This window comes from Macrotis lagotis, chromosome 4 (genome assembly GCF_037893015.1).
Source record: "Macrotis lagotis isolate mMagLag1 chromosome 4, bilby.v1.9.chrom.fasta, whole genome shotgun sequence".
Lineage (NCBI taxonomy): Eukaryota > Metazoa > Chordata > Mammalia > Peramelemorphia > Peramelidae > Macrotis > Macrotis lagotis.
In genome coordinates this window covers 101,953,653-101,977,316 of record NC_133661.1, presented here as the reverse complement: position 1 = coordinate 101,977,316, position 23,664 = coordinate 101,953,653, and the positions used below count along the sequence as shown (strand labels likewise).

General features: G+C 34.8%; 1 protein-coding gene and 1 long non-coding RNA gene across 10 annotated transcripts in view; one reads left to right on the top strand and one right to left on the bottom strand.

Annotated features, from left to right (window-relative positions):
• The window catches only part of LOC141521282 (uncharacterized), a 143,870-nt gene extending 138,310 nt beyond the window's left edge, over positions 1-5,560 (bottom strand). For both annotated transcript variants that reach the window (XR_012477881.1, XR_012477880.1), the window contains exon 1: positions 5,332-5,560. This is a non-coding gene — a long non-coding RNA (uncharacterized LOC141521282). The remainder of the gene's footprint in view (positions 1-5,331) is intronic.
• VTI1A (vesicle transport through interaction with t-SNAREs 1A) overlaps positions 1-23,664 on the top strand; it is a 406,811-nt gene that overhangs the window by 212,941 nt on the left and 170,206 nt on the right. For 5 of the 8 annotated variants that reach the window (XM_074233704.1, XM_074233705.1, XM_074233706.1 and 2 more), the window contains 2 exons: positions 21,432-21,502; positions 22,252-22,313. In XM_074233704.1, coding sequence (XP_074089805.1) covers positions 21,432-21,502; positions 22,252-22,313 — 133 coding nt within the window. Of the gene's footprint in view, positions 1-21,431; positions 21,503-22,251; positions 22,325-23,664 lie in introns of all 8 variants that reach the window. The other 3 variants (XM_074233707.1, XM_074233709.1, XM_074233708.1) reach the window with 1 other exon arrangement.

Sequence of the window (23,664 nt, the reverse complement as noted above, 5' to 3'; positions counted from 1 at the left end):
AATACTCAAAATGCTAATATATCACTGACATAAATAAAAATAAATAAACATTTCCTGAAAATTAATATACATGAAGATTCTCCTTTTATATTCATTACCATGGAATTAACCAGTGTTGGCAGAATTGAAGTGAAAAGCTCTGTTGAGATTTGTGGCTTACAAAATTCCATTTTAGTAAACAACTTTGGAAGCAAGTAGTTCAAGTTTGTAATTTTTTTTTCCATTCTGCAAATGAGGAAACTGAGGATCAGAAGATAATAGGCATTTGACTAGGGAGAGACCCAGAACCCAAACCCTTTCTAGTTTTATCTTTTATCTGCACCCATGAAGAAATGTTTTGTGAAAGTATATCCATTTCTAAGAAAAAAAATCAGCAATTAGAAGATGTAATTCTTTTAAAAACAAGTTTAAATGTGAAGTTATAAAAACTCCCTTAAAACCAGTTTTCTTAAAATACAGCAATTTTGAGTTGATTCCAGATTCCACCTCCAGGAAGCTAAAGTACCTTTGAAACGTGTCAAAAGGTGTTTTCTTATTTCACCCACTTGCAAATATTGTGGGACTAACTAGTATTTAAGTCAATATTGAGGAAAGTGGCATCATCCTAAATTGGTGAGCGTATCAAGTGAGGGCTCCAGAGATCCTGCCATCCCCAGGACAAGGGCTAGTAGTCCATTCTTTAAAACACACTTAAAATCTTAAGAGTTTTAGCATTTCTGGCTAAAGCCAACATTATATTGAAGATCACAAGAGGGGAAAAAAAATGCCATCACCTTTAAAAAAAGTGATGCATTTCCCTATGGTGCCAAAGGCTGATAAATAATTTTAAATTCATTGCCTTCTTCAATATTTTTACTTATAAGAGTTTCTTTTTTTCCCATTTTAGTGGAAATTTTGAACAATCTCTTTATTCAGCAGTCCTTTAAAAAATTTTTTTTAACCTCAGTATTTTGAGGTTCTTTGCAACACTTTTTTTTTCAAATATAGCATTTTGTTTTCAAAAGGACTAATTATTATTTCCTTAGGCTAGCTGAATATTTGGTGGTGTTTGAGTTGGCAGCAGGTTATAATATATAACTATTAAATCTTTTTTATCATGTGATCCTGACTTCTGTTTTGACTTACCTCCCAAAACCTGTGGTATATTTTTGTTTTTATTTTCTGTTTGAATGTTTCAGTCACTTCTCCTATACCTGAAGAGGAGAATGGGATTTGCCCATGATAAATGGGGAAATTGACTAGCTAACTAATAAAGATTTGTCTTAATCAAGTATGATTTGTCAGAACAGGAGCGCACTAGGGTCAGGGCGCACACAATGAATTATACAGCATTCACAGGAGGAAAGGACCAGGCAAGAGACCTCATAAATATGCTGCCGCTACCCATTGCTAATTCATATTCAGAGGAGTTGTATGAGGCAGTTTCTAGGTTGGTGAGCTGTCCACCTGCTTTGTGAGCTCTCTGGTTTGGTTTTTAAGGGAAAAAAAAGAAGTTTGGGTTTTATTTTGGTGATGCACTTTGCTTACAATGCTTATAGTGTACCATGCACTGTATTGACATCAGTAATTTGAAATATAGTTTATGAAATTAAAACAAGCATTTTTTGAGCACAGACTATAATAATAATAATAATAATAATAGCTTATATTTGTTTAGGGTGTTGCTTACCTAATCTCATCTGATCCTCAGAACTACTATTTGTTAGGTGGTACAAGTGAGGAAATGGAGATAATGAATCCTCATTTTAAAGATGAGGTAAAAGGTCCAGAGTGAGGTTCCCAATGGCACATGGTTAGGAAGCAGAGCTGGTGAAATGCAAAGCCAGGTTTTTGACTCTGGCTAACTCTCCCCCCACCCATGCCATTTTGTTCAGTGAGATCTGAGCTAAATAGAGAGGAGGGAAGAAAGGTGGATGAAGTGTCCAAGAGATGGTCTGTCTTCAACTTTAGTTTGTGCTTCCCTCCTATCTTGTAAACTCTGAACCTTGATAATAGAAATGCTGATTTCTCATTTGATAGGACTTGCTCTGCATTCCTTCAGCTAACAAGCCTTGAGTAAGCACTTAGCATGACCTGTGCCAAACTCTAGAAAGACAAAGAAAAGTAAGACCAGTCCCTGACCTCAAGAATCATACATTCCAATGAGAGAGACAACACGCATATAACTAGATCCAAAAAAGAACATAGACAGAGGAGAAGGTGCTTCTAGCTTGTGGCAACAGAAAGTAGGACTTTTGCAGAAAGTAGGACTCATTAAATATCTCTCTTGCCCTCATTTGAAGTTTTCCCAGTAAAACTCACTGAATGTTTCCTTATATTCCCAATCATCTTAACGTTGCATTTCTTATTGTTTCTGTGGCAAATAGCATCATTGAAATATCCATTCCAAGCCTTAATTTGCATGTTGATTTCATCTTTGATTTAAAGATATTTTCCTTTCTTCCTTTTCTAATGAACAGAATTTGGAGTGATTTCCCTGTCACATCTGTCAAATTTGACCTCTTATTTCTGAATCTTTGACTCTAGTCAGAATCTCATCCTGACATGAACGAAAGAATGCAACCGTAGATTTAAAAAAAAAAAAATCTTCACCTGTTAATGGTTATTAAAGTCTCCTCATTTCCTTATTGGGATGTGGAATTGACCCTGGGATCCAGAAGGTTATCATGTAGAGGAACATAATCACTATTTGGCCCTTCCGGCCTAGTTGGAAAGTCGTTTTGAGTACAAGCTCAATACTAGTCTGAAAATCTGGTGAGCTAAGTTTTTGAAGGATTGCATAAACTGCCTTGAGAGGAGTACCTATACCAACAAAATCACAGAGCCTTGTGGTAATTGAAACAGTATTAATGAATAGTATGGTACACAGCAAAGACCATTGGATTTGGCTTCATAGGGTTCTGGTTTGAATGTTGTCTCTGTCATCTACTAGCTGTGTAACCTTGGATTAGATCCTTCACCTTTGTTTCCCTTGATTTCCTTGATCATCTTAAAGGAAGATAGCTTCATTTTATAGATCAATAGTCAATCCTGAATATTCTGTATTCACCTTCTATAGCATCTCAAAGACCAGACTAGGCCATCTATTTAAATACACAAGAAGTCTTAGTTAGATGAGTCCAACATCATTCTAATTGTAAATAATCTCAATCTGATTTATAATAAATGGAAGCCCACAATAAGGAACTATGAAAAAGGCACTGTAGTCTTACCATTATTGTAGAAAGAAATTTAATTGATAGGAGGACAATGTGTTGCCCATTCACTTCTAGGATTAGACCCTCCAAGAATGAAAGTGGATTTACCAAACTTTGAAGGGTTAGAAAATTTAGTTAAGTGTAATTTCTATGTTTCATTATTCAGTGGAAATTTTTCAGCCTCCAGTGCTATTATCTTATTACTTTTTCTGAAGTTTCCCTTGAATACAGACTCCAACCCAAGAGTGGGAGAGTCCTATGAAATGATCCCTTACCAGTTAGAAATTACACATGATTCAGAATGTTTACAATATAAAACAAAATGCTTAGGACACAAAGGTGGTAGGATTTTTTTTTAACTTAATAGAAAATTCCCTATGAATCAAAAAAATATGAAGGGAATTTGAGTAGGATAACTTAGAGGTTAGTAAGAATGACTGAACTTCAATGTAGACAAACCCTCAGCGGAATCAAAGGCTACCACCTCCTGTGTATATCTCAATGAGAATGATAGCAAGGCAGCTGAGATAGATGGGTGATTGGGATTCATTCATGAAAAATGACTGATTTTTAAGTCAGCAGGCTGATGGAAAGTAAGTGAGAATCTCTGGGAACAGCATGAAATCCTTAAAATACAATATGGAATCCTGACTTGTGGGTGGCAGAGAAGAGAGTTAGGAAGTGTGTTACTGAGCCTATGGAGTTACTGAACTTATACAACTCTCTTTGTCTTTCTCTCTGGAAGAGACCAACAATCATTTATCATTTTTGTCTTTTAGTATAATAAAATCATACCTGCTCCCTAATATTTTGTAGGGCTTCTTTCAAAACATGCCTGCTCCTTTTTTTGCTCTCAAATCTTCATTCCAAATAAGAATTGCCTTCTATGTACCTTCAGTACAGTGAAGTGCCTTGCACAAGGTAGGTTCTGATTAAACTTGTTGGATGAATGAGTTTATTGTAAAATCTTGTTCTTAAACATTCAAATTTGAATGCCCTCCTCTCTACCCTGAGAAGATCTGATCTCAATTTAGGATCATTGGATATCCAGAAGGGACCTCAGAAGTCTTTTTTTTTTAACATTCTTCCACTTAATCAATTGCTGTAAACACATAATTTTGATAGTTCTCTATTACAACTTGAGATATAATTAAAGATTCTTAGAATTATGCTAATTAGTTCAATTTACAGCACAACTTTTGAGGCCTAAAAGATTCCCTATCGTATTTAGAGACAATAAGGGCTTTGTTTAACTTGCCACTGTTAAAAAAAAAAAAAAACATATACAGTATTGTCTTCTTTACTAAATTCAGTACCTTTTTGTTCCTGCAGAAGTAGTTTTAATAAAGTAAAAGTAAAACTTTTAATAAAAAAGTAAAACATGTACATATTTGTTTGTGCCCCTTTGTCTGAAGGTCAAAATTATATTTCATTTTAATAGATTGGACAGTTCACTACTGTCCACTAACTGACACTGGTCAGCTTTTACCATCTAATGAATTGATTATCAAAATCTCTTTTTAGCCTTTCTTTTAGTATTTGGATATATGACTATTTAAAAGAAAACCCTATTGTTAAATAGCATTTATTTTTAGTAACAAGATAATTATTGATTTAATCCAAGACTCTTTTGATGCCCATGTTTATCTTAAGTGTGATTTGCTGTCATCATAATAACTTCTAGAATCTAGCCCAATTATCCTTTTTTTTTTCAGATCTTTCTGTTTAAGTGTCATTATTTCTTAGGCACAAAGACTAGAAATGAAAAGACATCATCTTACCCATTTCATGGTTTAATATTAAAAATATTACCTTTTGTTTCACAATCTACCTTAAACTTTCCAGAGTTTAAATCCTCAAACTCTGGTCATATGTCTATATTTCCTAGATATAATACCATCTAGATATAATGATCATCTTTGGTATCAAAATTCTCAGCTTTTTACTCTTGTATAACAATCCCAAACTCTGATTGTTCTTGTAAACCTGGTACTTTCTAGTCTCAAGTGTCTACTTATTGTTTCTCTCTTGGTTTAGCTATGATGGCCTACATGTTTTCTTCTCAAAAAGGTAGAAAAATAATTTTATAAAATTCCCCAAAATTAATTAGAATTTCAGTGATTTAATAAAATACCTGTAAACAGTTGCTCCAGGATTTAAATTTGAGTCCACTAAAATTCTGCTCTAATGTCTTATAATGATAGAGCATGGCCATGAAGGCTATATTAGAAGCATAGAAGCTCTGAAGACTCTAGCAAGCTGAAAAGTTTTTAAATACCAGCCTTGTTGTGGAGTTTGTAGCTTCAATTCAAGTGTCCAATTTCTTCAGTTTAGAGAGTCTCATCATGAGAGTTGACCCTCTAGACAAGATATACCTACATACGTATTTAATGTTTATATGTCATCTATAAGTATGTCATAAAGGCCATCCATTAAGACACTGAGGGATTGTGATCTGTTTCCATAGGAATACCCAATAAATTTCAAGATCTCTTGAAGGATTTTAAATATTGTAGTGTTGAATTGAGATATAATTGAATCAGCCTCTTTTTTGTTCAAACCAGCCTGTTCCAATATTCTATGCTTCCTTATGGCTTTGCACAAGAAGTCTTTCATATATTTTTTTTAATTTTTTTTTAAGGCAATGGGGTTAAAGAGTGACTTGCCCAAGGTCACACAGCTAGCAATTATTAAGTGTCTGAGGGCAGATTTGAACTCAGTTCCTCCTGACTCCAGGGCCAGTGCTCTATCTATTGTGCCACCTAGCTGCCCTGGACTTTCATGTTTTGAACACACCCATTCTTCACCTCTGTCTTGTAGAATCCCCATAATCCTTCATAACATTCTCAGATGCTATCCTCTATACAAGGTCTGCTTGGATCTTCCTATTTATTAGCACTCATACTAAATTTATCAGCTTGCTTGTGGGTATGTTGTTCTGTCTGTTCTACCCCTTTGTCTCCCATGAGAATATAAGCTCTCTGAAAATATGGTTTGTTCCATTTTTGCCTTTTATGTCCCGAATACCTGCCTTGGTGGGGCCTTGCACAAAGGTGCTTAATGTTAAGTTGAACCAAATTATTTTTCCCAATTAAGAAAACCAATACTTTAGAGTTATGGGAAGAATATCTCCCATTTCAGATTTGTTTCTAAATATTTCATATTAATAAAAGTATTTTGTGGAATGTATTGGGGTGTTTGAATCAAAGGAATACAATCAATGTATATAAATTGGTAAATGATCTTTCATTATTTTTAAGTCTAAAAACAGGAAGATTGTATCCTTTTGTTAAGTTTTGTTGATTTTTTAAAAAATTGTTATCCACATGTAACCATACATAGTTAACTTAGTCCAATGAAAAATGTGAATACTATATTGTATAAACAAGTCAAGTATAGATTTTCCAAGTTCGATTCATATTCAGTGTAGAATAAGATCTTGAAAAATAATTCAAGAAAAAGAGGATATGGAGATCAAAAATTCTGATCCCTGAATAAATAATTATTAAATGTTTTTATTTTCCTACTGCTTCTCTCTGCAAGTCTAAACTTTTTAGGGAAGCACTCCCTTCTGTAAGGTTATGAGCCATGCAACTGAAGTCAGGTTTGGTAAAGAATCAGAAGCCTTTCATAATTTTTTGACAATTTTATCATTAAGAAGCACTAGCTTTTATTGCATTCCTAAAACTTAGGAATACCATTGACTTCCCAAAAATTATATTGTTATTTTTACTATTGTTGGACTTGGTAGAGAAGTTAGGGAGAGCTCAATAAAAAAACTGGTATCCTCTTGTGCATTTATTTATCTTTTACAAACTTCTTAAAAAGCCCTTTAATTCTTCATGAATGTGACATTTTATTTTAAACTGTGGTTTAATGGGGAAAGCATTAAACTTGGACTTAGCAACACAAGGTTCTAGTCCTTTACCATTAACTAGCATCCTTGAGTACTTTAGTTAGCTTCTTCAAGTCACAGAAAAACAAGGGAGTAGGGTTAGATTATTTATGAGGCTCCTCCAAGTTCTAAAATTCTGATTCTAAACTGTGAGGGATCTTTATTTCCCATATCATCTAAAACAGCTTCTATTCAGTTACTTCCTAGTCATCTATGAATGTTATCTATGAGTAATATACATATTTGGGAATACACATTTTGTACCATAGCACATTTTTCCCAAGGTATCTGGCTTTCTTTTCTTCCTAACTGTAAAATACATGTATGTTTTATAGATTTTTACATTAGAGTTGTGGTATGTGTTTTGATAGTTTTGTCCATTCAGACTTCCTCCTACTCCCTTATTAACTTTTACATTCCATGTGGAATTGAGGAGGGAGCCCCAGCTTGCCTGGTCTTGATTCATAAAACAAAACACATTTATTTTCCATCATTTTGGATATGGCTACAACACATATGGTTCTTTTTGTTCAAGAGCATCAATTTCCATAGTATTTGTTCATACAAAAGCATCATTATTTGTTGAACAGCCTCATTGACTGATATCTACAGGGCTATGGGAATAGTGTTTGTTAATTATCTGCAGGTAACAAAGAGGAAGCACTACATCTCTGACTTTGACAATAATAGCAGTGGTGATTTGTTTTTTTAATTGCTTTAATGATTCTTGGTAAACTTAAAGCAAAATTAAATGTACAGTATTTTCCTTTTGACTGTTGAGATGATAACATTAAAGGAGAGTATATTAAATTCTATAGAGTAAATATTTTTACCTTATTACTCCCAATATGGTGTGAATTAAATATCACTTTATAAAACACTTGTACATTTCCATAAATTTATCATCATCACTGATTTCAAAAAGCATGCCAATGTCTAGAACGACATGAATGGGAAACATTTTCTAAGTAGTTTGATCATTTTGTTAGGTGCTAGGAGACCAGTAAAGTTTAGACAAAACCTAGTACCTATCATCATCTAATTCATAATCTATTACATGCAATACATACATATTAATAATTGTAAAAGGAATCATAGCAGATTATTCTTCATGATTAGTGCATAAGAGCGGTAGTAACAAAAGTCTGTATACTGCCTGGGAGGTACAGAGGTGTAAACCATGTCTCACTGGTAGGATCAAGAAATGCTTCATGGAGAGCGGGCATTAGATCAGTATTTTGTGGGAATTGGCCACATTTAGTAGATGATGAGGGGAGTGGGGAACTCGGGCATAGACAATAAATATCTTGATCAAAGTCTAAAAGTATTAAATCTGTATGGGGTGATTCTGATCCAGTTTGGCTCATCCTCTTTGCCAGAATGTTCTTTCCCCTCAAATAACTTTATTGCACATGTTGTGTCCACCCCCACCCCCCCAAAAAGAGGTTCCTTGAGTTTTGGAGCTATTTTATGTCTGCCTTTAGTAGCATGTGCTCAGTACTTTATCCAGAATTCATGTTTAATAAATATTTGTTGAATTAAAGTCTGGGTTTACAATGTTTAAGGTATTCATTTGTGAACAATTTTCTCCTGGTTTACTACTAATAAAGTTGAAATATGAGAAATTCTTTTTGCCTTATAGTATTATAAGATAATTGTGACTGAAAATTGACAAGGACAACAAAAGATTAGATTAGTCACGCTGTTGTTAGAGTTGTGATTTGGTCCGATTACTCTGGAATGCAATTTAGATTTATATTTAATGGTATTAAATATATATTTAATATATACACATATTATATATATATATTCTGTTATATAGTATCATATAGTAATATAAAATTAAAACTAGAAAGGTAACATATATATACATATATATATGTGTGTGTGTGTGTGTATATATATATATTTATAGTGTTGGGGTGGCTCGGTGGCGTAGTGGATAAAGCACCAGCCCTGGAGTCAGGAGTACCTGGGTTCAAATCCGGTCTCAGACACTTAATAATTACCTAGCTGTGTGGTCTTGGGCAAGCCACTTAACCCCATTTGCCTTTCAAAAACCTAAAAAAATACACAAAAAATATTTATAGTGTTGCTTTTGGAATGAAAACTTAAATGACAAAATAAAATTTATTAAGTGCTTACTATGTGGTATTTGAAATACAATACCAAAAATGAAACAGCCTCTACCCTCAAAGATCTTAGATTCTATTAGAGACAGCACATTTACAAGAGTGATGACCAGGGGAAGGAGTTGGGATCTGGGGAGTCACAGAATCAATTCTGAATTGATCCATAAGGCAGTCGATTGACAAGTCTTTTCCAAAGGTACTGTTTTTATTAATTTGATTCCTATGCTCAGAGCAAGTGTAGAACAGAGAGAGTAAAGGTAGGAGGGCAGTACTCTAGATGGCTGCCTGATGCATCCATGAGCCATGCTCTGTTATGGAGCTGACATTTCCTAGTCCCCCTCACTTCCTGCCCATTTCCATCCCATGCCTCCTTCAATTCAGCTCATCTCCTCAGGCATCCCCTAGACATCAGGTCCTTGAGCTCAGATAAGTGGACTCATGCATCAACCCTCTCACTGGGCAGGTGCTTTCTTTCTTCCATTAGAATGAAAGCTCAGTTGCCTTACCTGCTTCTATTTGTTAATCAGTTAATAAGCATTTATCAAGTCCTTGCTATATTTCAGGCACTATGAAAAGAGCTGAAGATATGAAGAAAGGCAAAAGGTTGTCCCTGTATTAAAGAGCTCTCAGTCCAATGAGGGAGAAGATATGCAAACAATGATGAGCTGACAAGATATAAAATACAGGAAAAGTTACAAATCATCCCAAAGGGATCAGGAAGGATTTCTTATAGAAGCTAGGATCTTAACTAAGACTTGAACGAAACCAACAGAGTCAGGAATCAGAGATAAAGGTGATTTAAAAAAAAGAAAGATATCAATTAAATACTTTAGAATTTAGAATTAAGATATAGGTAATCATATCACTTTCGATCTTGTAATGCAAAGCATTAAATGCATAGTATGTTTATGGTGATATATGCACACATATGTGTATACTGGTACTTGAAAATCTGCTTTTATAGGCTGTCCTTTCTTCATTACCTTGTGCTTATCTTCAGCTTTGGTTTGACCTCCCAATCTAAAATGCATCCCTGAAAGCTCTGGTTTTTCATTGGTTGGCACATAAAATTCCCAAAAGAATGATTAACTCTTTTTCTTTTTGAGTGGCAGGAAATAATTTTGTCCTACTTTCTTTTACTCCTGTAAAGAAGATTCAAATGACTTATCCCTTTCAAATAATTCATTGGATACCACATCTTTAAGAAAGTATGTAAAAAGAAAATTATTAATTATAGATGTGCTAAGGAATAATTAGTATCTTTCAACACAATCTACTTTTGTGGCCTCATTGCTTGAAAAGTGGTCAATGACTTGAGTCTGTCTAATTAGGGGCAGTTACTGATAATGGAAAGCTAGGTTCACTGTTGTAATCAATGCCAGCATTAAACATTAAATGAGTTTTGGACACTCCTGCCTTCTCATACTGATTATATTCATCAGGCTAACTCCAAATCAAATACATATTAGAAGGATTCATAGATGTTGGCCTTGTAGCCATTTCTGATATTCCCAGTCTCTTTTTTGATAATCAAAAACAATGGACTTTGATGAGATGTATACTTTGAATTTCTTTCTGGGGGGGAGTGCATTTAGAGAATGTCCCAAAAGAACTAAAAATAGTTCTTTCTCCAAGTATTCTTTTCACTGGCAGAACCAATTCAGTTTTACAGAAAGAATTTAATTCAGTTCACCACTTTTAGTGCAGGGTCATAGAACTTGAGAATTAGAACTGAAAGAGACTTTGGAAGTCATCTGGATCTATTCACTGGGTAAAATTGTTATAGGTTTAGAAAATGATTTCTACAGGAGCAGTGGAGAGAACACTAAACCTAGAGTCAGGAAGTTCAAATGTGTACTCTGTTACTAACTGTGCGACCCTGAACAAGTCATTTAACCTTTGTCTCCCTCAGTTTCCCCTTCTATGTAATGGGGATAATAGTAATGATCACCTCACTGGTTGTTTCCAATGTTTCATTTTCAGCCAGTCAGTTAATCAAGATTTATTAAGTACCTACTCTGGGCTAAACAGAAAGCCTGCAAAGGAAGGCAAGAGATTGTTCCTGCCTTCAAAGCGCTCCCAATCTAATGGGGAAGACACCATGCAAATATTCATCTACAAATTGTATACAAACTAAATAATAAATCATCAAGAAAGGAAAAGCTCTAAAATTAAGGCAGAAAGGGAAAAGTTTCCTGTAGAAGCTATTTAGATGGGACTTAAAAGAAAGCAGTAAAGGCAGAAGGAAGAGATAAGAAGGGAGAGCATATTAGGGAAATCACTGAAAATGCCCAGGAGCTAGAGCAACTTGTTTAATGGACAGAAAGAAGGTCAGCATCACTGGAGTAAAGCATACATGATAGAGTATTCCAGATTGAAAGATGGGGCGGGGGGGAGAATTTATACAACTGTTACCATGCACTAAGTAGTGAGCTAAGTTTATGTATATATTTTGTTTATTTTTTAAAAGCCTTGTTTCATTTAAAATAGTATTCCTATAAAGCTGGGTATTTTTTAAAGCATATTTTATGGGAATTGATGCTGAATTTCCAACACCAAATATCTAGTAATTATACTTAAGAAGTCAAGTAAAGGGAGTAAATAAAGTGTTATTTTTTTTCCTAGAATTAATATATTATGTTCAGAGCAAAATCTAGAATTCAAACATCATCACTGAGTTTCTTCCATCTCTGCTCATCTCAAGAAGGACCAGATTGTAGAGTCAAGTGTTTATATATTGTAAAGTACTATAAAATCCCTGTTTTTCTCAAATTATTTTTCTGTGAACATGGAATTGCTATGTCCCCCATTCTAAAATTGCTCTTTAAAATGAAAGAGTTGAAAGCTTCAGGTACTGAACATCATGCAGAACCATTAGTTTTAGCCAGCAGACTCCTCTCTTGTCATTAGTGATTATTTGCAAAATGAAAGACTGTCAGAATTGTATTTTTAATGCTTCATTTTTATTAATACCTTGATGGGATTTTAGGATAAACTTAAAAGGAATAGCCCCCAACTTCCTAACAGTTGTTAACTTAGAATGGCTTTATCTTGTCCAAGATAACTGGGACCTCTTTGTATTAAAAAAAAAAAACAAAACCTCATGTCCCTGATCTATTTTTTTTTTTACTTTGGCACATAGTATGAAAAACCACTCATAACATTCTATGTGTGCATATTTTCCATTCTATAAAGGTGAGTGTTTCTAATATATTTTCACTTGGAAATTTCTTTATTAGAACATTAAAATTTTAAGCACTGTGGCAGGAATGAAACTGGAATTCTGTACCCAATAAATCCATTAAATTTGGGTGCCAGCCCTAATATACATTTATTTCTATTAATATTTTATTTTTTTACCAGATGGGTAAATGATATCCCTAAGGTGTCTATCCAGACTACTTAGATCCACAAAATTCCTTGGGAAAGCAGCATCCTCTGGTAGAAAGCCAGCCCTCTCTACCAATTACTCATTGGTTTGTGACCCACTGGGCAGAGAAGCCAACCAAGTTAAAGCAGCAAGGGATCATGAGAGACCCGTGGTGACACAGGCCACCTTGAGCCTTTCCACCTCTCAGATCCAGGACCCTGAGCCTGTGACTTGGGAATGGAAGCCTCAGCACTCCACACTCTAAGTACCAACCCTGCTTCCTCCAAGCCAGGCCCCTGAAGGCATTATGTAAGGAATCATCTCTTATGGAGATACAGCCTGGCAAACACTTCAGTTGCTCAGCCTCCTCAGTAGCCACAGCTGCCAAAGACCCCAGAAAGGAAGTCACCACCATAGTCTTTTGCAATGCCCAGTGGTTTGATGATAGAAATAGAGATGATATATAAAGAACTTTAAAGAAACATTCCCATTTTCTTCACCACTATACACTAAGGGCTGTGGGAATTTAAGGTCATTTGCAGAGGTTATCTCTTATAGCCCTAACCTCCACCTAGTTAAATATGAAGGCTGAGAACAGAGACTATCTTGCATTTCTCTTTGTTTTCCCTGGATTTGGCACAGTGCTTTTGCACATAGTGGTCCAAATGAGATCTTTTGATCCTTTCCTTTCCTTTCCTTTCCTTCCTTCCTTCCTTCCTTCCTTCCTTCCTTCCTTCCTTCCTTCTAAAATCTCCCCACTTTCCCAACTTTTCATCCAACACAGAGAGTTCTATCAGCCTCACTCATAAAATAAATCAGTATAGTAAAAAGCATTATTAGCTACTGGGAACTTGTCAGTTGTCTACAGTCCAGATGTCACTTAACATACTGACCTTGCCATTGATATGTTCGGAGTAGAGAGGCAGTGTGGCAAAGTGAGCTAGTATTGGGCCTAAGATACATGAGTACCAATTCTGCCTCTGATGCTCACTCAACTGTGTGACCCTGGGCAAGTCCTCTTTCACCTTTAGTATCTTTAATTGTTAAAAAAAAAAAAAAAGATTGGGACAGGAGAGATAACTATAATTTTATTGTCACAAGTCACTTTGAGGATCAAATGAGATAATGTAATAATAAAGCACTTTGAATATCTTAAAGTGCTATATAAATTTATATTAATTTATCATTTATTATCAATTATATTATATATTATCATAAATAATGTTTATTATTTATTAAATATTATTTTAACATTCATTTATTGTTGTTGTTGCTGCTGTTTTAGAAAATCACTAAATTTTTTATAAACCCTGTTTTTTGCTTTATATTTCTTGAAGATAACAATCCATTCCCAGATAGTTAGACTTTGAGCATTAGCCAGAAAATTGAATCCCTGAATCTTGTACAATATATGGAAGGCAGTTTGAGCTCCCTTGGAGTAAAACAAATCAAAATACTATATGAATTATAGTATTTTAAAATTAAAATTATTAGGATAGTGATAACTTGTATCAGGATTGTTAAAGATAAATGAAATTACTATGTTGTTATTAGCTGTCAGTAGAAAGGATGCATTATAAATGATGATTAAGCATAGCAGTATTCTAGATTATGGTTTATTACATATATATAGTGATTAAAAACTCATATTCCTACTTCTCTATAATCTATAGCATCCTCCACTGTATAACTTCTGCACTGAGAACCCATATAGCTAACTACATTTCACCTTGGGGAGGCATTGTATACAGCTAAAACTAGCTGCAAGTCATTTGAGAGAAGATAACACAATGGGAATGCCAATTTGTGGTCAGAGAGGTGAAGACATACTTCCCATTCCTTCATTGCATTTTGTAATGTGTCCTGAGGTGCAAACTTTGCTGTAGTTTTTTCTATTTAACTGCAGAGTAGGGTTTCATCTTTCACCAGTCCCCCAAATCACTAATAATAATATTTCAGTTATATCATGTTTTATTTATTTCAAGGCTTCTTCACTTACATTTCCTCATTTCTCACAACGTATCTGTGAAGTAGGAAAGATAGTATTATCCTTTTTTTCACAAAAGAAAAAAAAAACTGAGGCCCAGAAAAGATTTGAGTGACTTGGCAATTCTAGGGTTCTTACTATATGGATAATAAGAGAAAATAGACAGGACTTGAACTTGGGTCTTCTGATTACTAGTCTTGAGATCTTTCTACTACATTGTTATCTTGAGAAACTTAAACTTTACAAAGCAATTATTTTAAATCACTATTGGAGTGATTTTTAAATAACTTTCTTCTGACTCTTCTGCACTAGGATAGCAAAAGTTCAAGTCTTAAACATCTCAATTCCTATTTTCTCTTTTTTTTATAATTTAAAATTTTGATGAACAAAATTAAAAACTGACAGATGGAAATTTTAACAGTGGAATCTTGTAAGCGTTAGAGCTAGTTCTAGCACACCTTTGGCCCTTTGACCTGTGACATGATTGAGAAAAAGTGAGCTCAGGGCTCTCCCTATTGTAATTTTTAACTCACCTTAACTAACTCTATATTTCCCTTCCACTTTTTGACTGCACTAAACTTTCCTAGTCTTTTTTTAATTTCAGAAATTTTTATTTTCCATTTTTATTTATACATTACTACAGTAAGCATAATTTCCCCTTCCTCCCACAAAAAAAATGCAGTGAAAAAAGGAGAAAAAAATATACCTCAGTCTTTGTTCAGATACCATAAACTCTATCTCTGGAGTGAATCGCATTCTTTATCATAAGTCCATCAGAGAAGTTGCTTCAATATTTTTTCCCCACAGTTGCTATTGCTAATTGTATTTCCCTCTATCCATTCTTCCCCACTCCCATTTATTCTATTTTCTCTATCCTTTCACTTTGTCCTGCCTTAAAAATGTGCTATGTGGCAGCAGAGTGGCATAACAGATAGAGCACCAGGCGTGGAACCCAGAGGACCCAAGCCCAAATCCTACCCCAGACACCCAACAACCAGCCAATCGTGTGGTCCCAGAGAAGGCCACCCAATCCCACTGCCTTGCAAAAATTCCCCCAAAAAAAGTGTGTCGTATCTGACTACTCTCTCTCATGATCATCCCTCTCCTCTATCACCTGCACCCCCCCATCTACTTTCTCCCCTCCCCTTCCTCTCCTTTTTCCTTTGGGGTTAAGAGATTTCTATATCCTATTAAGTGTGTGTGTTGTTTCCTCTCTGAGCCATTTCTTATGAGAATGAAGGCTCATTCATTACTCCTTATCTACCCCTCTTCCACTCCATTGAAAAAGCCTTTTCTTGATTATTACATGAATTATCTTAGCCCATTCTAGCTCTCATCCCTTTCTCCAGTACATTCCTTTTTCACCCAAAGACTTCATCTTTATAATATATTATACCTTCAAATTCAGCTCTCTCCTGTGCCTTGTCTATATATGCTCCTCCTAAGTGCTCTATTTTTTTTTTTGCAAGGCAATGGGGTTAAGTGTCTTGCCCAAGGTCACACAGCTAGGTAATTATTAAGTGTCTGAGGTGAGATTTGAACTCAGGTCCTCCTGACTCCAGGGCCAGTGCTCTATCCACTGCGCCACCTAGCTGCCCCCTAAACTGCTCTATTAATTGAGAAGGTCATATGAATATTATCAGTATCATCTTCTCATACAAAAATATAAGCAGTTCAATATCATTAAATTTCTCATAATTTACCCTTCTGTCCACCTCCTCTATGCTTCACCCAAGTCCTGTACTTGAAGATCACACTTTTGGTTCAGCTCTGGTCATTTCAACAGGAAAGTTTGAAATTCCCCAATTTCATTAAATGTCCATCTTTTCCCCCAGAAGAGAATATTCAGTTTTGCTGGTAGTGGATTATTGCTTGCATTTCAAGTTCTTTTGCCTTCCAGAATATCATATTCCAAGCCCTATGAGCCCTTAATGTGGAAGCTGCTAAGTCCTGTGTGAACCTGACTGAAGCATCATGACCTTTGAATTGTTTTTTTTTTCCTGGCTGCTTGTAATATTTTCTCTTTGATTTGGGAATTCTGGAATTTTGGCAGGGTTTGGGGGAAAGGTCTCTTTCAGGAGGTGATAGATGGATTCCTTCAGTTTCTATTTTGCCCTCTGCTTCTAGGATATCAGGGCAATTTTCCTGTAGAAATTCTTTAAAAGTGAAGTCAATACTCTTTCTTGGTCATGACTTTCAGGTGGTTCAATATTTTTAAATTGTCTCTTCTGGATCTGTCATCCAGGTCAGTTGTTTTTTCCAATCAAAGAGTTCACATTTTCTTCTAGTTTTTCATTCTTTCGATTTTCTTTTATTGTTTCTTGATTTATTGCAAAGTTATCAGCTTCCTTTAGTTTCATTCTAGGATTGTTTCCTTCAGAGAGCGTTCTTATCTCCTTTTCCAGCTAACCAGTTCTGCTTTTTAAGATATTCTCCTCATTAACTGGTTTTTAACATGTTGTTGTCTTCAGGGGTTTTTTTTTTTTGTATCTCCTTCACCAAGCTACTGACTCTTCATGTCTTTTCTCTTCCCAATTTTTTACTACCTCCCTTACCCAATTTTCAAATTCTTTTTTTTTTTTTTGAGTTCTTTTATAGCCTGAACCCAGTTCCTATTTTTCTTGGAGGCTTTAGATTCAAAGCTTGAATTTTGTCATCTTCCGATTGTGTTTTGATCCTCCATGGGACCAAAGTAATTATCTATGGTCAGTTTGGTTTTTTCCCTCTTTACTCATTTCCCCAGCCTTTTCTCTGATTTTGAGATGCTTCTCAAGCTTTTGAGTATTATTGGAGCACCCCTGCAAAGACTTCAGTTCCTTCAATGTCTTAGGAGAGGCTCTGACTGCTCTCCTGCCTGTGCTGTGGTTTGTGGATGATCACCAGTGCTCCCCTCTGCCCTGGAACTGTAAGGAGGATCCCTGCTCTTCTATGGCAATAGAGGGCCCCAGACTCTGACCAGGTCTGAATATGGACAAAGCACAAGAGTCATGTCCCAGGGATAGAGAAGAAACCTCGATAGTCTCTTCCCTCCCCCTTTTCTGTGGGCTGAGCACTCTGGAAGCAGCTGCCACGTGACTCCCTGCTGGGTGACTTTACAGGCCTGCTTCCATTTCTGGACAGAGGCTGCACTAAGGGTCATGCTCACTTTGGTAGTTTTCCCCACTGATCTTCCGATTTGTGCTTGGTGATCTCTGCATTGGCTAGTCTGGATACTGCTTCTGCTGCCACAGGCTGGCACCCCCATGGACCCCTCAGGCTGTTCCTGTAAGACTGGAACAAAATCACTCCCACACGGCATGACCCTGACTATGCTGCCTCATCTTCTGGCCCCAGTGGAACATTGCCTTCCCATGGATCTTCAAGTTAGATTGGGCTGGAGAATTGTTTCACTGGATCTTTCTATGCGTTCTCCTCTGTAAAATTTAGTTAGATTCATAATTTTAAGGTTTTTGGAATATTTTGGAAGAGAACTTCTGGGAAATACTCCGTGCCCCCCCCCCCATTTTTTCTTCAAAAAATTATTTAGTTACTTTGAAGATCACATGCCAGTGCCCTCATTTGTTTATAATAAATAAGTAGAACATGTTCTCATTCTATGAATGTTAGTGAATATTTGTGATTTAGTGACTGTTATTTGTCATTTGAAGTTTATATTCCAAATATCATTGGTAAATCATTAATAAATTTAAATGCTTTCTGAACTTAAAGAATATATACTCAAGTATTAGCTGTGGTTAAATAGTTATGTCTCCAAGCCCAAATTTTATTATAATTATGTGTAAACTGTAAATGCCAGTATAGTTTATGAACAAAAAATAGTTATCAAAAATTTATCTAATATGACCTAAAGGGTCTCAAGATTTCACGGAAACTATGAGTTCAGCTACTAAATATTCAAGGTGAACCAAACATTCAAATTATAAATTGAATTCCTCTGTTCTAATTGATAGAAGGGATAAAAGAGAAGAAAACCATCTAAATTCAGTTACTAGAGCAAGGTAACATTGCAGGCATTGGGGACCTCAGAAAGAGAGTGAAAATGATAGTCATTTCTTCAGCCTGGCTGAATATCTGTCAGGTCAAGACACTACCAGTGACCATTACAGACCAGACAAAGTCAGGCCAATTTCAAGAGGAAAATTAACTTGATAGAGTGAGAGTAAGTGAGTCTCCTCTGAAAGCTCAAGATGTACTATATATCTATCATGGATGGTAAATTATCCTTTTAATTTTTTTTTTTAACTTTGCCCATATTTGAAGCACTGAATCTACCCTCCATGTCAGCTTTGGAACCAAAGATACTGCTGCTAATGGGTTAATAATTTCTACCCATCAGGTATAGTTTAAGCAAAGCCTGAAAAATCTAGGGGTGATACATGTACAAAGAATGGGTGTCTGTTTTGTTGTTTTCTCTCGTAGATGTTGACATAAACATACATGTTGAAAAAATAGAATATGTTTATGTGTACATATTATCTTCAAAGATTAATTTCATTCATCTTAACATGTATGTCTATTGCTTAGATAACTAGGTGAATGGATGGATAGAGATAGATGATTGATAGAAAGATGATAGATGATTGATTGATTGATAGGTGATTGATATGAGAGAGAGAGAGAGAGAGAGAGAGAGAGAGAGAGAGAGAGAGAGAGAGAGAGAGAGAATATGAATAAAAATAAAAATTTCAGGTCAATTTATATGGAGGGTTGACTTATTCCTGAGGATATATAGTATTTTAAAACTACATTCTTGAGTTATATAGGAGAAAACATAAAGTACATGCAGTATTCTAAAATTTGTTTTGTTCGATATGAGATCATGAAAATGAGACATTAATTTTTTTCTACAACCTATAGAATAAAAATTCTAAAAGATCTATGATATAAAAAAGTCAGTTTAATTAGAATTCAGGAAACCTGGGTTCTAGTCCCACTCTACCACACTCCTGTTATGTAGTATAGTCAAGTTACTTAACATCTCTGAGCATTCCTCCTATATAAAATGAGACATTTTAGTCCAATAATCTTTGAAGGTCCCTTCTAGCACTAACATTCTATGATTGAGTTTCCTATGCACTGAAATGTATGTCCCATATACTGTTTGAGACATGAGAGTTCACTTTTTACCATCTATTACCTTTCAGAATCTGTAAAGTTGTTTCCAGATCTGAGAACACTTGGAACTTGCTAGCCTGGTTAAAAAATCAAATTCCACTGCAGACATTCTTTCTCTGCTGTTTTACATTTTAATTGCCAAAATGGTCTTTTACCATTTGGATTCAATTTAGCAGATTTCTCTGCGGTATAATTAATATTGGAGAGATATACTATGTAGGTAAGACATATTCCCTCATGTATCTTATTGTCTAGCAGAGTAAAATGAGTCACAAACAGATAACTATAATATACAATATTACATAAGTAATACAAACTGTTACATGAAATCCAAAGAGGAAAGAAAGAGATTATTTCTAATTGGAGAGATCATAGGATCACAAATTTAAAATTCTAAGAAATCAGGGAAAGCTTCATGAAGAAGGTGTCATTGAATCGGACTTCAATAGCCAAATAAGATATAATGGCTTGAGAGAAGTAAGAAAAGAAACAGAATTGTGGGAGACATGAAGTACTAGGGATAAGATTGAGGAAAATGGTTTGAGTAATGTCACTGAAGTGAGATAGCAATAGGCATATGGCCTATTCAGGAGAATGGTATTTGAACCAACCTATGAAAGAAGTGGTAGTAGAAAATATGGTGGCACCAGACACCAAAGGACTTGAAATATTAGGCAAAGGAGTTTGAACTCTGCCTAGCAAGCAACAAAGATTCACTGGAGATGCTTGAGAAGAAGAATTATCTGCCTGTATTTATTCATAATGAGGATTCGCAGCATCATAAAATATGAAAGAAAAATAGAACTCTTAGGAACCTACTAAAATAGGCCAGGTAGGTTGCTTTTTGACCATTTACTAGATTTGATAGCTATTACAGAGGTAGAAATTAAAAGACTATTGAGTATTAGAGGTAAATAAAAAATAAAAGGTTGCAGCAAGATTTCTAATATGAGACAGAGAGTATAAATATAGTTTTATAAATATAAATAGTAAATTCATAAGCTGGAACAAGTTCAGAAGTAAAGATCATAGGCTTAGTTTTGAACATACATAGCTTGTATAAAATTCAGGTAGAGATATCCTCTAGGAGTGAATCTTATAGATCTGAGGCTTAGAGGTCAGGGTTGTCTGTCTAGATTTGTAAAACATCTCCCTAAGAAATGATCATTGAAAACATTGAATGAAATTGCTAAGGCAAAATGCATCGAGATTAAAAAAAAAGATTGAGCCAAGAACAGAATTTGGGTAATTTTTTTATTCCATTTTTCATATAATTGTAACTTGGCAATTTACAGCTATATACATTTCTGACATTTTGGGGTCAGGAAAAAAGATAAGGGGACAATGAATTCAATTTAATAAGTATTTATTAAGTGCCCATTAATTGCCAGGCAATGAAAAAAGACAAAACTGTAATAGTTCTTGTCCTCAGGAACCCACATTCTGCTTGAAATTTTAAAAAATAAGGATAAACTTAATATCTTTGAAGTCAAGGAAAAGGTTAGGTATCCAGAACTATGATTTCATCAATGTTTGTCTAATGATACAGTAAATCATGTCTAAATATTAGCTTGGAAAATATATTTTATTTTTCAATTATGTGAATCAAAATGTTCCACTGTTAACCTAGTGCTTTCTGAAGTTAGTTCTACAGCCATTTTAATTTGACATTTTGAAGGCTTTTCATATGCATAGGGATTTTCTTTCATTATTTAAACTTCTGTTTATAATGCAGAGCAAATTGGCCAGGAGATGTTGGAAAACCTCAGTCATGACAGGGAGAAGATACAACGTGCTCGGGAAAGGGTAAGTTGGGTATATTGTAACCTTTTTGCAAATTCAATAACGCATTTCCCCAGTTTACAGCAATTACAAAAATAATGTCATCCCAATAAATAGTCACATGATTCTAAGAAACAGTCTAAGAAACACTGGAGTGTTTGATTGAGGAAATAAGGAAAAATTAAGCATTTCTTCGTTTAGCTCTTCACCTTGGAACAACCCAAGTGAATATGTTAATGTGATACTTTATTTAGTTTGAAGAAACAGACTACTGAGGGAGGTTCTAGGAGTGCTTTATGCCCCTCCATTCAGGGTTTTTAAAAACTAAAACTAAAATAAAGAATTGCTAAAAGGTTAAATCTCATTTTCCCTCTTTTCATTTTATTTCCACTATGTTTTGGGAGCTCACACATTCATAAATTGAAAAAATGACTACCAGATGTATACTAGACTATATTTGTCTGCCTGTAAGACATTTGCTTTTTCTTTAGTTCAAGTTCATGTATTCCATCTTTTAATGTGTTCCATGTATTCCCTGTTTTAATGCCTTTGGGATTATCTATCAAATGCAGTTCTCTGAACCAAAGATTTTTAAGAGCTCATTTAGGTGTCATTGTGAGTGTTTGGTTGGGAGGTTTTTATTTGGTAGTTTCTTAGTATCTTTAGATATTGTGTATGAAGTTTTCTCAATATAAAATAAAATTATTGATGACTAACTTTATAACAATGCAAGTGTATGGTACTTTGTTTTTAATACATGCTTATTCACTTAGCTTCGAGAAACAGATGCAAACTTGGGGAAAAGCTCTCGGATCCTGACAGGAATGTTGCGAAGGTAAGAGCAAGGTAGGGATCAGCCTCTTTTTTATTCCATGTTTTTCATCTAATTGCAACATGGCATTTTACAGGTGTACACATTTGTAGTCTTACTGTCCTATGCCAAGACCCTTTTGAAATTTTCACAGAGGTACCAAGGATACCTCCACTTATGGAAAAAAATATTAGGGTTAGATGTAAACCATTTATTCATAACCTGAGGTAAGTCCCATGACAGAAACAACTTCATTTCATTTCCTATTTTAACAGTTTTCTTTTTATGTGGAGAGACTATGGTTTTGCCATTATCAGGGACATAACCAAGTGCTAAATTAACTTTTTTTCTGTAATTTAGAGATAGGATCTATGAAAATATTCACTCCTAAATGTCTGTGTGTATTTATGTTTGTGTATATTCACATTATATATAGTATGATTTTTAAAATCTGAGTTCTTATGATTTGAGTTTATTAATACTAGTGAATGCATTTCAGACCTTTTTATATCTTTACCTATATTTGATGGAAAAACTATATGGGAAAACAAGTGTAAGACAATGTTCTGAATCTAAGAAAGATATATAATTTTAACTAGAATACTTTATCAGTCATAAATTTAATCAATTATTTACTTGAAAATATTTGTCATGGAATCCCTGCTCTTTCAAAATTCACCAAGAAAGACATCTTCACCATAACCGTATTAACTTAATTTTTATTTTCTCTCTGCTTGGGGTGGAGTATGGGATATACATATTCATACTTGATATAGGATATGCATACTTGAATAGATAAAAGTAATAAGGGATTTAAAAAATATCATTTAAGAACTGGTCATTTGAAAGCAACTCTTTTTAAATGTTCTTAGTCCCCAGTGATCACATATTCATTTGATATAATTTGCCAAAGCTGTTTTACCTAAGTTATTCATTTATCACTAGCATGACTATAACAGCAAATCAAACTGAATACTTTTGGCTTCAAGGCTCATGTTCTCCCCCTATGTGCCTAATCAAAATCATTTCCTCTGTTCGTTGTATACTCTGCTAGCAAATGTTGACCTGATTCCACACTACATCTCTATTTCACAGCTTTTTCACAATCTCAACTAACTGTACCCTACCAAATTCTCTGATTAAGAATAATATGTAAATAACACAAACTAAATTCAAAATCCACAGAGAAAGGAAGTGGCAATTGAAAGAGATGCTTCAGTGCCCATAGACAATAATAATAAAAATACCAACCCTCCATAGCCTCCCCAGCAAGGCCCCTGCGATATGAGCTGTAACGAATATTCTGCATATGTCTACATTTTGTCAAATCTCATTAAAGGGGCCTCCTGCTTTATGTCAATTGAGCTGTCCAGAA